General features: G+C 41.9%; 1 protein-coding gene across 1 annotated transcript in view; it reads left to right on the forward strand.

The window, feature by feature from the left end:
• KCNH1 (potassium voltage-gated channel subfamily H member 1) overlaps positions 1–13,327 on the forward strand; it is a 517,594-nt gene that overhangs the window by 75,278 nt on the left and 428,989 nt on the right. The window contains exons 5-6 of the mRNA XM_073671995.1: positions 1,334–1,452; positions 12,503–12,895. Of these exons, the coding sequence (XP_073528096.1) occupies positions 1,334–1,452; positions 12,503–12,895 (512 nt within the window). The remainder of the gene's footprint in view (positions 1–1,333; positions 1,453–12,502; positions 12,896–13,327) is intronic.

A 13,327-nucleotide genomic window follows, 5' to 3' on the forward strand; every position in this document is an offset into this window, starting at 1 on the left:
CTGTCAAAAAGTTTTTTCTAATATCTAATCTGTATCTTCTCCCTTTCAGTTTCATCCCATTGCTTCTAGTCTTTCCTTGTGCAAATGAGAATAAGGATGATCCCTCTACAGTGTGACATCCCTTCAGATATTTGTAGACAGCTATTAAATCTCCTTTTAGCCTTCTTTTTTGCAAGTTAAACATTCCCAGATCCTCTAACCGTTCCTCGTAGGACAAAGTTTGTAGTCCGCTCACTATCACGGTAGTTCTTCTCTGAACTTGCTCCAGTTTTTCATTGTATTTTTTTTAATGTGGAGCCCAGAACTGGGCACAGTATTCCAGATGAGGTCTGACCAAGGACAAGTAGATATATATATATGTATATAAATCTAGTCTTGTTACCCAAGTGGGCATGGTCTTCAATCATCTCTACTGGTGTCTTGATAAGTATTATGCCTTCTTGGATAACAAGACTAGATTTATATACATGGAAGAAGGGGCAATATCTCGGGAATGGAGAGAAGCAGAAAGAAAAGAAAAACATCTCTGTATTCAGGAGATCAGTGGCATTTACACCAGTACATTTTTCTGGGGACAGATCTTCCATTAGGTAGAGCAGACCTGTGCCAAAGGGGGACAGCTGTGCGGGAACGGTATTATTGCCGGACGGCATTATATGTCATGCTGTAACTGCTGCAGGAATAATATTATACAGCAATAGTTTCACATTCCCCGACGTGGAGGCTGGACCGGGGTCCTGACAATCTATTTCAAGGATGGTCACAATTTCACTGGAGACCAATTTTTGCCCACAGGCTCCTGTTATATGAATCGGCCTTTTATAGATGTCTTTAAGAATGTATTAGGATCTCTATGGGGCAGGGGACCAGGATGATGGTGCTGGGTTGGCTTTAATCAGATCAGTAAATGTCTGCTTCATAAATAACTCAGCCCTTCTCTTGTACAACCCTCATCATCACCTAGAACACAAAGCTCACTTCCAGTTACTGATTTCCCAGGCGGTCTTACTCAGTGCTGACGTTGCCGTCCGGCCGGGCGACATCTCTTACTTCATCTTCTCAGCACTAAATTATTGATTACTTACATCTCAGAGCCACTGGGTAAAGGACAAGCCAGCTTTGCCCTCATGCACATATTGGGGCTTTGAGAGATTTTGGCCACTGCTGTATTTGTTGCATAGTATAAAGCACCATGCACTTACTTACTAGGTAACGTGCCAGTATGGGCGACTTATTACCGTCTCTCCACCTGCCACAATGAGACTCGTACCAGTTTGCATTTATTTGTGTGAGTGATCTGTTATGTATATGATCATATTTGTCACTTTTGCAGGTTGGGGGAAGCTAGCCCGCCTAACAAGAGCTCTCACCAGCAGCAGAGGGGTCCTACAACAGTTGGCTCCCACCGTCCATAAAGGGGAGAATGTACATAAGCATTCCCGGCTCGCAGAGGTAATGTGCGGCTGTCACCTACACATGTGGAGCTTGTGAACCCGTCATCTGTTACAGAAATGTATTAAAAGCTGAAGATATTTGTAAAGCATAAAGCACACACAGCTTTACAGATACGTAATAGATACAGTGCATTGTGAAAGTATTTGGCCCCCTTGAACTTTTCTACCTTTTGCCACATTTCTGGCTTCAAACATAAAGCTATAAAATTCTAATTTTTGGGGGAAGAATCAACAACAAGTGGGACACAATCGTGAAGTGGAATGAAATTTATTGGATATTTTAAACTTTTTTTAAAAATTAAAAACTGAAAAGTGGGGCGTGCAATATTATTCGACCCCTTTACTTTCAGTGCAGCAAACTCACTCCAGAAGTTCAGTGCGGATCTCTGAATGATCCAATGTTGTCCTAAATGACTGGTAATGATTAGTAGAATCCACCTGTGTGTAATCAAGTCTCCGTATAAATGCACCTGCTCTGTGATAGTCTCAGGGTTCTGTTTCAAGTGCAGAGAGTATCATGACCAAGGAACACACCAGGCAGGTCCGAGATACTGTTGTGGTGAAGTTTAATGCCGGATTTGGATACAGAAAGATTTCCCAAGTTTTAAACATCTCAAGGAGCACTGTGCAAGTGATCATATTGAAATCGAAGGAGTATCAGACCACTGCAAATCTACCAAGACCCGGCCGTCCCTCTAAACTGTCATCTCGAACAAGGAGAAGACTGATCAGAGATGCAGCCAAAAGGCCCATGATAACTCTGGATGAACTGCAGAGATCTACAGCTGAGGTGGGAGAGTCTGTCCATAGGACAATAATCAGTCGTACACTGCACAAATCTGGCCTTTATGGAAGAGTGGCAAGAAGAAAGCCATTTCTCAAAGATATCCATAAAAAGTCTCGTTTGAAGTTTGCCACAAGCCACCTGGGAGACACAATAAGGTGCTCTGATCAGATGAAACCAAAATCAAACTTTTTGGCCACAATGCAAAATGATATGTTTGTCGTAAAAGCAACACAGCTCATCACCCTCAAAACACCATCCCCACTGTTAAACATGGTGGTGGCAGCATCATGCTTTGGGTCTGCTTTTCTTCAGCAGGGACAGGGAAAATGGTTAAAATTGATGGGAAGGTGGACAGAGCCAAGTACAGGACCATTCTGGAAGAAAACCTGTTGGAGTCTGCAGAAGACCTGAGACTGGGACGGAGATTTATCTTCCAACAAGACAATGATCCCAAACATAAAGCAAAATATACAATGGAATGGTTCAAAAATAAACATATCCAGGTGTTAGAATGGCCCAGTCAAAGTCCCGACCTGAATCCAATCAAGAATCTGTGGAAAGAGCTGAAAACTGCTGTTCACAAACGCCCTCCATCCAACCTCACTGAGCTCGAGCTGTTTTGCAAGGAAGAATGGGCAAGAATTTCAGCCTCTCGATGTGCAAAACTGATAGAGATATACCCCAAGCGACTTGCAGCTGTAATCGCAGCAAAAGATGGCGCTACAAAGTATTAACTCAATAATATTGCACGCCCCACTTTTCAGTTTTTAATTTGTTAAAAAAGTTTAAAATATCTAATAAATTTAGCTCCACTTCACGATTGTGTCCCACTTGTTGTTGATTCTTCGCCAAAAAATTTGAATTTTATATCTTTACGTTTGAAGCCAGAAATGTGGTGAAAGGTAGAAAAGTTCAAGGGGGCCAAATACTTTCACAATGCACTGTAAATAATGAGAAAGTGATAAGTAATGAGAAAGTGAAAAAATGTTGCAAAAACCCCCCAGAAAAAATGCAGCAATAACACTGCATGTGAATATAGCCTAAAATGACCAGAAACTGTCCCAATTGTCATGCTCTGTAACTAACCATCCACTCTTTGCAGTGGATAGCTCCTCTTTATCAGCATTCTGCCAGTATATTAAAGGTGCTGGAGCTTTCTTTCCTCTCGCCAGCACACTATGGCTTTCCTGCCCTGAACTGAAAGCTCATCACTTTGTTATGCCTATGTAATTTGACAGATGGTAGAGCAGAAGCAGAGCATAAAAGACTGGCCCCCACCTACTCTAGAGAGATAAAGACCCATCACCACTTACTGTAGAAAGACAAAGACCCGTCCCCACTTACTGTAGAGAGATAAAGACCCGCCACTTACTGTAGAAAGACAAAGACCCGTCCCCACCTACTCTAGAGAGATAAAGACTGCCCCCACTTACTGTAGAAAGATAAAGGCCGGCCCCCACTTACTGTAAAGAGATTAAAATCTGCCCCCACTTACTGTAGAGAAATAAAGACCTGCCCCCACTTACTGTAGAGAGACAAAGACCCCCCACTTACTGTAGAAAGATAAAGGCCGGCCCCCACTTACTGTAGAGAGATAAAGATGTGCCGCCACTTACTGTAGAGAGACAAAGACCCCCCCACTTACTGTAGAAAGATAAAGACCCACCACTTACTGTAGAAAGATAAAGACCCCCCCACTTACTGTAGAGAGATAAAGACCCCCCCACTTACTGTAGAAAGATAAAGACTCGCCTCACTTACTGTAGAGAGATAAAGACCCGCCCCCACTTACTGTAGAACGATAAAGACCTGCCCCCACTTACTGTAGAGAGATAAAGACCAGCCCCCACTTACGGTAGAACGATAAAGACCTGCCCCCACTTACTGTAGAGAAATAAAGAGAGATAAAACTGCACACAGATGAAACTTGCAGTAGGGTGCAATTCACGTGCCTAGTCAGCATCCTATTACACTTCCCTACTATTCAATTAGGCGGGATGCCCGACACCCTATCCGTGCATCGCAGAGGTGCAAAGCCCCTAATTCACAAGGTCACCATTAATGGGCCTGGCTGCGCCCCGGCAGATAAAAAAAAAAGTGCAAAAATATCATATGAGGTATTAGTTAATATTTTTGCCAAAATACGTAAACTCGCAACCCAAACATCAAGGGTCCTCATGATTTTGCGAGTCCCTACTCTATCATTGAAAACAAACAGCATAGCCAGAACAATAAACAGAATTTTTTAAAAAAATTCCAAAGTCAAATTAGAAAACAGCAAAAAAGCAATGGTACGCACCAGCCAAGATATCAAGGAAAATGCACACCAGGACGCAGCCGGCCCCCTTTTGTTAGAAGGAGGTAACACAGGTGCAGAATGCTGATGAACAATCACTGTCATCCTCTCTCACTGGAGGAGCGACTGCCTAGCACTAAAACTGCACACAGATGAAAGTTGCAATAGGGTGCAATTCACACACACGCGGCACCGTGTCTAGTCAGCATCCTATTACACCCCCTACTATTCGATTAGGCGGGATGCCCGGCACCCTATCCGTGCATCGCAGAGGTGCAAAGCCCCTAATTCACAAGGTCACCATTAATGGGCCTGGCTGCTCCCCGGCAGATAAAAAAAGTGCAAAAATATCATATGAGGTATTAGTTAATATTTTGGCCAAAATACGTAAGCTCACAACCCAAACGTCATGGGTCCTCACGACCCGCCCACACTTACTATAGGGAAATAAAGACCTGCCCGCACTTACTGTAGAGAAATAAAGACCTTCCCTCACTAACTGTAGAGAGGTAAAGACCTGCCCGCACTTACTGTAGGGAAATAAAGATCTGCCCCAGCTTACTGTACAGAAATAAAGACCTGCTCTCACTTACTAGAGAGTGATAAAGACCTGCCTCTACTTACTAAAGAGCTAGAAACACACACCCCCACTTATTGTAGAGAAATGAAACCCACCCCCACTTATTGTAGAGAAATGAAACCCGCCCCCACTTATTGTAGAGAAATGAAACCCGCCCCACTTATTGTAGAGAAATGAAACCCGCCCCCACTTATTGTAGAGAAATGAAACCCGCCCCCACTTATTGTAGAGAAATTAAACCCACCCCCACTTACTGTAGAGAAATGAAACCCCCCCACTTATTGTAGAAAAATAAAGACCCGCTCCACTTATTGTAGAGAAATAAAGACCCGCCCCCTTTTATTTTAGAGACATGAAACCCACCCCCACTTATTGTAGAGAAATAAACACCTGCCACCACTTATTGTAGAGAAATGAAACCTGCCCCCACTTATTGTAGAAAAATAAACACCCACCCCCACTTATTGTAGAGAAATAAACACCCCCTTCCCACTTATTGTAGAAAAATAAATACCCACCCCCACTTATTGTAGAGAAATTAAACCCGCCCCACTTATTGTAGAAAAATAAAGACCCGCCCCCACTTATTGTAGAGAAATAAAGACCCGCCACTTACTGTAGAAAGACAAAGACCCGCCCCCACTTACTGTAGAAAGATAAAGACCCGCCCCCACTTATTGTAGAGAAATAAAGACCCGCCACTTACTGTAGAAAGACAAAGACCCGCCCCCACTTACTGTAGAAAGATAAAGACCCGCCCCCACTTATTGTAGAGAAATAAAGACCTGCCCCCACTTATTGTAGAGAAATTAAACCCGCCCCACTTATTGTAGAGAAATTAAACCCGCCCCACTTATTGTAGAAAAATAAAGACCCGCCCCCACTTATTGTAGAGAAATAAAGACCCGCCACTTACTGTAGAAAGACAAAGACCCGCCCCCACTTACTGTAGAAAGATAAAGACCCGCCCCCACTTATTGTAGAGAAATAAAGACCCGCCACTTACTGTAGAAAGACAAAGACCCGCCCCCACTTACTGTAGAAAGATAAAGACCCGCCCCCACTTATTGTAGAGAAATAAAGACCCGCCACTTACTGTAGAAAGACAAAGACCCGCCCCCACTTACTGTAGAAAGATAAAGACCCGCCCCCACTTATTGTAGAGAAATAAAGACCTGCCCCCACTTATTGTAGAGAAATTAAACCCGCCCCACTTATTGTAGAGAAATTAAACCCGCCCCCACTTACTGTAGAAAAATAAAGACCCGCCCCCACTTATTGTAGAGAAATAAAGACCCGCCACTTACTGTAGAAAGACAAAGACCCGCCCCCACTTACTGTAGAAAGATAAAGACCCGCCCCCACTTATTGTAGAGAAATAAAGACCTGCCCCCACTTATTGTAGAGAAATTAAACCCGCCCCACTTATTGTAGAGAAATTAAACCCGCCCCCACTTACTGTAGAAAAATAAAGACCCGCCCCCACTTATTGTAGAAAAATAAAGACCTGCCCCCACTTATTGTAGAGAAATTAAACCCGCCCCACTTATTGTAGAAAAATAAAGACCCGCCCCCACTTATTGTAGAAAAATAAAGACCCGCCCCCACTTATTGTAGAAAAATAAAGACCCGCCCCCACTTATTGTAGAGAAATAAAGACCCGCCCCCTTTTATTTTAGAGACATGAAACCCACCCCCACTTATTGTAGAGAAATAAACACCTGCCACCACTTATTGTAGAGAAATGAAACCTGCCCCCACTTATTGTAGAAAAATAAACACCCACCCCCACTTATTGTAGAGAAATAAACACCCCCTTCCCACTTATTGTAGAAAAATAAATACCCACCCCCACTTATTGTAGAGAAATTAAACCCGCCCCACTTATTGTAGAGAAATTAAACCCGCCCCCACTTATTGTAGATAACTAAGGCCCGCATCCACTTATTGTAGAGAAATGAATCCTGCTCCCACTTATTGTAGAGAAATGAAACCCGCCCCCACTTATTGTAGAAAAATAAATACCCGCCCCCACTTATTGTAGATAAATAAGGCCCGCATCCACTTATTGTAGAGAAATTAAACCCGCCCCACTTATTGTAGAGAAATTAAACGCGCCGCCACTTGTTTTAGAGAAATGAAACCCGCCCCCACTTGTTGTAGAAAAATAAAGACCCGCCCCCACTTATTGTAGAGAAATAAAGACCTGCCCCCACTTATTGTAGAGAAATTAAACCCGCCCCACTTATTGTAGAGAAATTAAACCCGCCCCACTTATTGTAGAAAAATAAAGACCCGCCCCCACTTATTGTAGAGAAATAAAGACCCGCCACTTACTGTAGAAAGACAAAGACCCGCCCCCACTTACTGTAGAAAGATAAAGACCCGCCCCCACTTATTGTAGAGAAATAAAGACCCGCCACTTACTGTAGAAAGACAAAGACCCGCCCCCACTTACTGTAGAAAGATAAAGACCCGCCCCCACTTATTGTAGAGAAATAAAGACCCGCCACTTACTGTAGAAAGACAAAGACCCGCCCCCACTTACTGTAGAAAGATAAAGACCCGCCCCCACTTATTGTAGAGAAATAAAGACCTGCCCCCACTTATTGTAGAGAAATTAAACCCGCCCCACTTATTGTAGAGAAATTAAACCCGCCCCCACTTACTGTAGAAAAATAAAGACCCGCCCCCACTTATTGTAGAGAAATAAAGACCCGCCACTTACTGTAGAAAGACAAAGACCCGCCCCCACTTACTGTAGAAAGATAAAGACCCGCCCCCACTTATTGTAGAGAAATAAAGACCTGCCCCCACTTATTGTAGAGAAATTAAACCCGCCCCACTTATTGTAGAGAAATTAAACCCGCCCCCACTTACTGTAGAAAAATAAAGACCCGCCCCCACTTATTGTAGAAAAATAAAGACCTGCCCCCACTTATTGTAGAGAAATTAAACCCGCCCCACTTATTGTAGAAAAATAAAGACCCGCCCCCACTTATTGTAGAAAAATAAAGACCCGCCCCCACTTATTGTAGAAAAATAAAGACCCGCCCCCACTTATTGTAGAGAAATAAAGACCCGCACCCACTTATTGTAGAAAAATAAAGACCCGCCCCCACTTATTGTAGAGAAATAAAGACCCGCACCCACTTATTGTAGAGAAATTAAACCCGCCGCACTTATTGTAGAAAAATAAAGACCCACCCCCACTTATTGTAGAGAAATAAAGACCTGCCCCCACTTATTGTAGAGAAATTAAACCCGCCCCACTTATTGTAGAGAAATTAAACCCGCCCCCACTTACTGTAGAAAAATAAAGACCCGCCCCCACTTATTGTAGAAAAATAAAGACCTGCCCCCACTTATTGTAGAGAAATTAAACCCGCCCCACTTATTGTAGAAAAATAAAGACCCGCCCCCACTTATTGTAGAAAAATAAAGACCCGCCCCCACTTATTGTAGAAAAATAAAGACCCGCCCCCACTTATTGTAGAGAAATAAAGACCCGCACCCACTTATTGTAGAAAAATAAAGACCCGCCCCCACTTATTGTAGAGAAATAAAGACCCGCACCCACTTATTGTAGAGAAATTAAACCCGCCGCACTTATTGTAGAAAAATAAAGACCCACCCCCACTTATTGTAGAGAAATAAAGACCCGCACCCACTTATTGTAGAGAAATTAAACTCGCCTCACTTATTGTAGAGAAATTAAACCCGCCCCCACTTATTGTAGAGAAATGAAACCCGCCCCCACTTATTATAGAAAAATATATACCTGTCCCCACTTATTGTAGAGAAATAAAGACACAATTCCTCCTGGAAATGTGTGAATGAATTAACAACTGGTTACCATTCGCTTTGCCAATAAGACATGTCCCAGTTGTCTTTGACACTGTCCTATCACTGCTGACAGTGCAGGGACACCCCTCTTGACAAGGACAATGGCAAAACTGAGTTGTCAATTCCAGGGGGAATAACAGAGGATTGTCACAATGCCGACGTCTAAGAAAATGTGCATTAAAATTGTTATTAAACAGGGAATAGAAGTAATTGCGAAAACAGACATCAAACCTCATGAAGCTTTTATGAAAATAAGGCAGTAATTCAGATGAATGTATATCAGCCCTGATTAATAGAAATGACTATACAAGCGTAAACATTTCAATTTCATCTAGTATTTTCTGGGGAACGCTCTGCTGGGTGCAGCTCTATGCTCTGGGTTTTAATTTAAGGTGATGCACAGCGTATGACTGTCAGGAGGCAGCAATATAGATGTACTGGAACTCGGCCGTAATGGAGGCTGCCGCCGCGGGTCGGGGATTGGAGCGCTCCTGCACCGTCTTCACTTGTTCTTCTTTGTTTCAGTAGTTTGTGATTAGGGTTCATTTGCATTGTAGACAGTGCGGTCCCCGAGCCGCCTTCCACAATCAAGATAAAAGGAGGGTTATTAATGACCCTTCATCCCGGAGACTGTACCAGTCACTATATAATGAATATGGGGGCAGGGAAATACAGAGGGCTGCGCAGGCGAGAGGGTTGTTAGTACATGAGATATTTCAGCCCCCAAGATTAATCACTAGCCTGGAGTTGTAGCAGTGATATACAGAATGCAGAGTGATACAGCAATATACAAATGCACCCCACAAATAAAAACCCTACAAAACAATGCCAGGCCGCCGGCATAACATGCGCAGTTAGGGTCCCCATTGGAATAAATGAGTAAAACCCTCTCCAACAAGTTGCATATCCGCAACAGAAATTGGAAGGCAGGAGAGTTTAAAAACAGCAACAAAAGCCAATTTCCTACAGATTCCAATGGAAAAAAAAAGAAATCTCAGCATACGAATGACTTTAAGTTATAACTCGTCCACTTTGCTGATTCTGTAAAACGCTACAGACTTTACATGTGTAAAATCAGCACCAAATGCGCAACGTGTGAACCTGGCCTATAGAAGTTATTACAAAAAAAAACAACAAAAGTAGTAATACTCACCTTATCAATCCACTGCCACCCCACACTGATGATTCCCTGGTCCCACGCCAGTCTCTGTTCACTATGCTCCAAGTATGCTGTGGCATGTTGACTTGTGAGTGACTGCTGCAGCCAATCACCTGGTATAGCAATGACCTGATGCCGGTGATTGGCTCCAGTGGTCATATATAAATGCGGCATCGCTGGCACAAGAACAACAGAGACCAGCAGGAGAATAGGCAGCATCAACAAGGGATCGGGTAAGAGGATTGGTAAGGTGTTACTGCTTTTGTTATTTTATTGATTATCAGCTTTGAGGATGGACAACCCCTTTATTATAATCTGTTTTAATGATTATATTTTTGACTAATTATTATTTTGCTAGATCTTATAACTTTTGTGTGTTCCTATTTGAATTGATGTAATAATTAGGACAGCAATATTTGATTGGTGGAGGTCCAACACCTGCAACCTACTGCAAATATTTATTACATAAAGAGGTTGTCCACTACTTTAATATTGATGACTTTGACCTATCCCAAGAATAGGTCATCAATGCTAAAGTAGTGGCCAACCTCTTTAAGCCCCCGACCGTACACGTCAGCCGGAGCTGTTTCGCCCAACTCTCCTATACCCAGGAGCGCTCGCTCTGCTTGTGTTCTGTATGAAAAAGCTGCTGCCAGACTCCTCTGGCAGAGGCTTATTTCACCGAGAACAAAAGGATCGGTGGTCAAAAATGGGATATCCTGAATCCTTATCTTCCTTGACATCATCTATTGAGGGAAAGTTGGGAGGCCCCTATACACATTACACTTTCAGCCAAGCAAACTCATTTCTTTCAATGAGAACTGTGTAATGCTTCATTTCACCTCTGGAGGCGCTGCTGAGGAATTGAACACTTGCTGCCAAGTTTCTTTGCTGAACTACTGAAGATGTCTGCAAACGGGCATCTGCAATCAGTATATAATCTTTTAGAAACCCTTCTAACACAAAGGGACATGCAGCCGACAAACCCTTTAATAGAATTTGCTTAGAAAAAAAGTGAGAGTACGTTTTTTTTTTATCATGCACGTCTATTATGTATTACATCTATTTGTATTATGGTGACACTAGAACTCGCAGTGTATCCACATATCATTTATTACGTCCTGCACAGAGTTAATACCCCCCTCGCCCTATAGATTACCCCATTATATAGATTAATGAGATATTGACGAGATGTTTATTCCCTGAAGCCCACTCATTGTACGTGAGCTTTTATAGATCATTATTGAGCCCCCTACCGGGGTCGTTAGTACGAGACGTGATCAAATACATAGAGTATGTGATATATCCCTATACGGGGGACGTACAATGCTCCTTAGAGATGAGATGAATCAGTGATCTCGTATTGGATGAATTAAACGAGCAGAATAAGAATGTGTTCAATAGATGAATCACTAATGGGATTTACCGGCAGATATACAGAATAAATTATAGAATAAATTGCCTTTTATGAAAAGAGAATTACACTATAGGGATTAGGGGGAAGTCGGGGTTTTTAGGTATCTTCTCCTCCCGGAAATCCCAATACGTCATTCTGCTTTAAGAAAGTTGTATTTGTAAGATAATATAGGGTGGCTCAAACAAAGGCGACTCGTCGTTTGCTTTTGTTCGTCTCATCTTTCATTATAGGTTTTCACCAAATTCATCAAAATGGCGCAATATTTTTGATGAAATTGTCACAAATTTAAAGATTCTTTATTGGCCTTTTATGAGTGAAATGTTGCACAACGCTTTCAATAAGCTACAAAGTATCGCATCTTTTTCTTGTGCAAAAAAAAATAATAATAATTAAACAGATTTTGTTCTCTATTAAGCTATGATCACACGCTGCGTCTTTTTTTTTTCTGCAGCCAAAACCTGCTCTCTTTCTGAAACCTCATAACTTTGACTGGTAAAATGCAGCTTTAAATTTGCATTAAATAAAGCTGCAAAAAATGCAAAAACGCTGCACGAGGCGAGAGGAGTTCGGCACAATAATAAATAAAATAATAAATAAAATAATAATAAAAAATAATAATTTAAAAAAAACGCTGCATGTGAACATAGCTTTAGTGTACTGGAGTTTAATTGAGTAAAAATGTTTTGCAACATTTTAGAAAATGTCAAATGATGAATTAGCCGAAGCAGACGCATAATGAAACCCACGTCCACATTGTCAAGCAAACCTAAAAAGTAATGAGGACTTTAAAAATTAACTTAAAAACAGTACACAAGCCATAATGAGTATTGCACAAAAAATGAAAATGCCTAAAATCCAAAGTTATAAAACGTATACTCTAAAAAACAAGTGCAAAAAAAGAATAGGAATCTGGACCATAGTGTTTGGTGGACTTACTTTGACTTTGTCCTCCATGTTTTTTAGGTGTTGCAGCTTGGCTCTGAAATTCTTCCGCAGTACAAACAAGAAGCCCCGAAGACCCCTCCTCACATCATTCTACATTACTGTGTTTTCAAAACCACCTGGGATTGGGTCATCCTGATATTGACGTTTTACACTGCCATTCTGGTCCCTTACAACGTGTCCTTCAAAACCAAACAGAACAACGTGGCGTGGTTGGTCGTGGACAGCATTGTGGATGTGATATTTTTGGTTGATATTGTACTTAATTTTCATACCACCTTTGTTGGTCCTGCCGGGGAGGTTATTTCTGACCCAAAGTTGATACGTATGAACTACTTGAAGACCTGGTTTGTCATCGATCTCTTGTCCTGCTTGCCGTATGATGTCATCAATGCCTTTGAAAATGTGGATGAGGTCAGTAATATTTTACTTCTTTAACTCTTTTTTTTCTGGGTTAAGTCAAAGGGTTTCCCCAGATATACAAATCTGATGACTTATCCCTAGAATAGGCCATTGGCATCAGATCGGTGAAGGTCCAACTCTCGGCAATCCTGCAAGTAGCTGATTGTAGGGAGCAGCTCTGCCTCTTTCACCACAGCTCCTTCAGTTGTTTCCTACCAATCTGATATTGATAGTCTATTATAAGGATTTGTAGTCATGGGAAACCCAATGGAATCTTTTTTTTTATTCTTTAGAAGAAGTAGGTAACTCCATGACCTCATTTTCTGACCACCATCTTCCTGACGTTAGAGGTTTTTCTTCTCAAAATACTCAAAGTTCTTTATTATTTAAACTATAACAGTCATTTCAGGAGAACTTGCAGTAGAATATCCGTATGTTCCTCTA

The sequence above is a fragment of the Phyllobates terribilis genome, unplaced genomic scaffold, assembly GCF_046119375.1.
Source record: "Phyllobates terribilis strain yellow unplaced genomic scaffold, ASM4611937v1 Scaffold_3__8_contigs__length_932513732, whole genome shotgun sequence".
NCBI classification, from domain to species: domain Eukaryota; kingdom Metazoa; phylum Chordata; class Amphibia; order Anura; family Dendrobatidae; genus Phyllobates; species Phyllobates terribilis.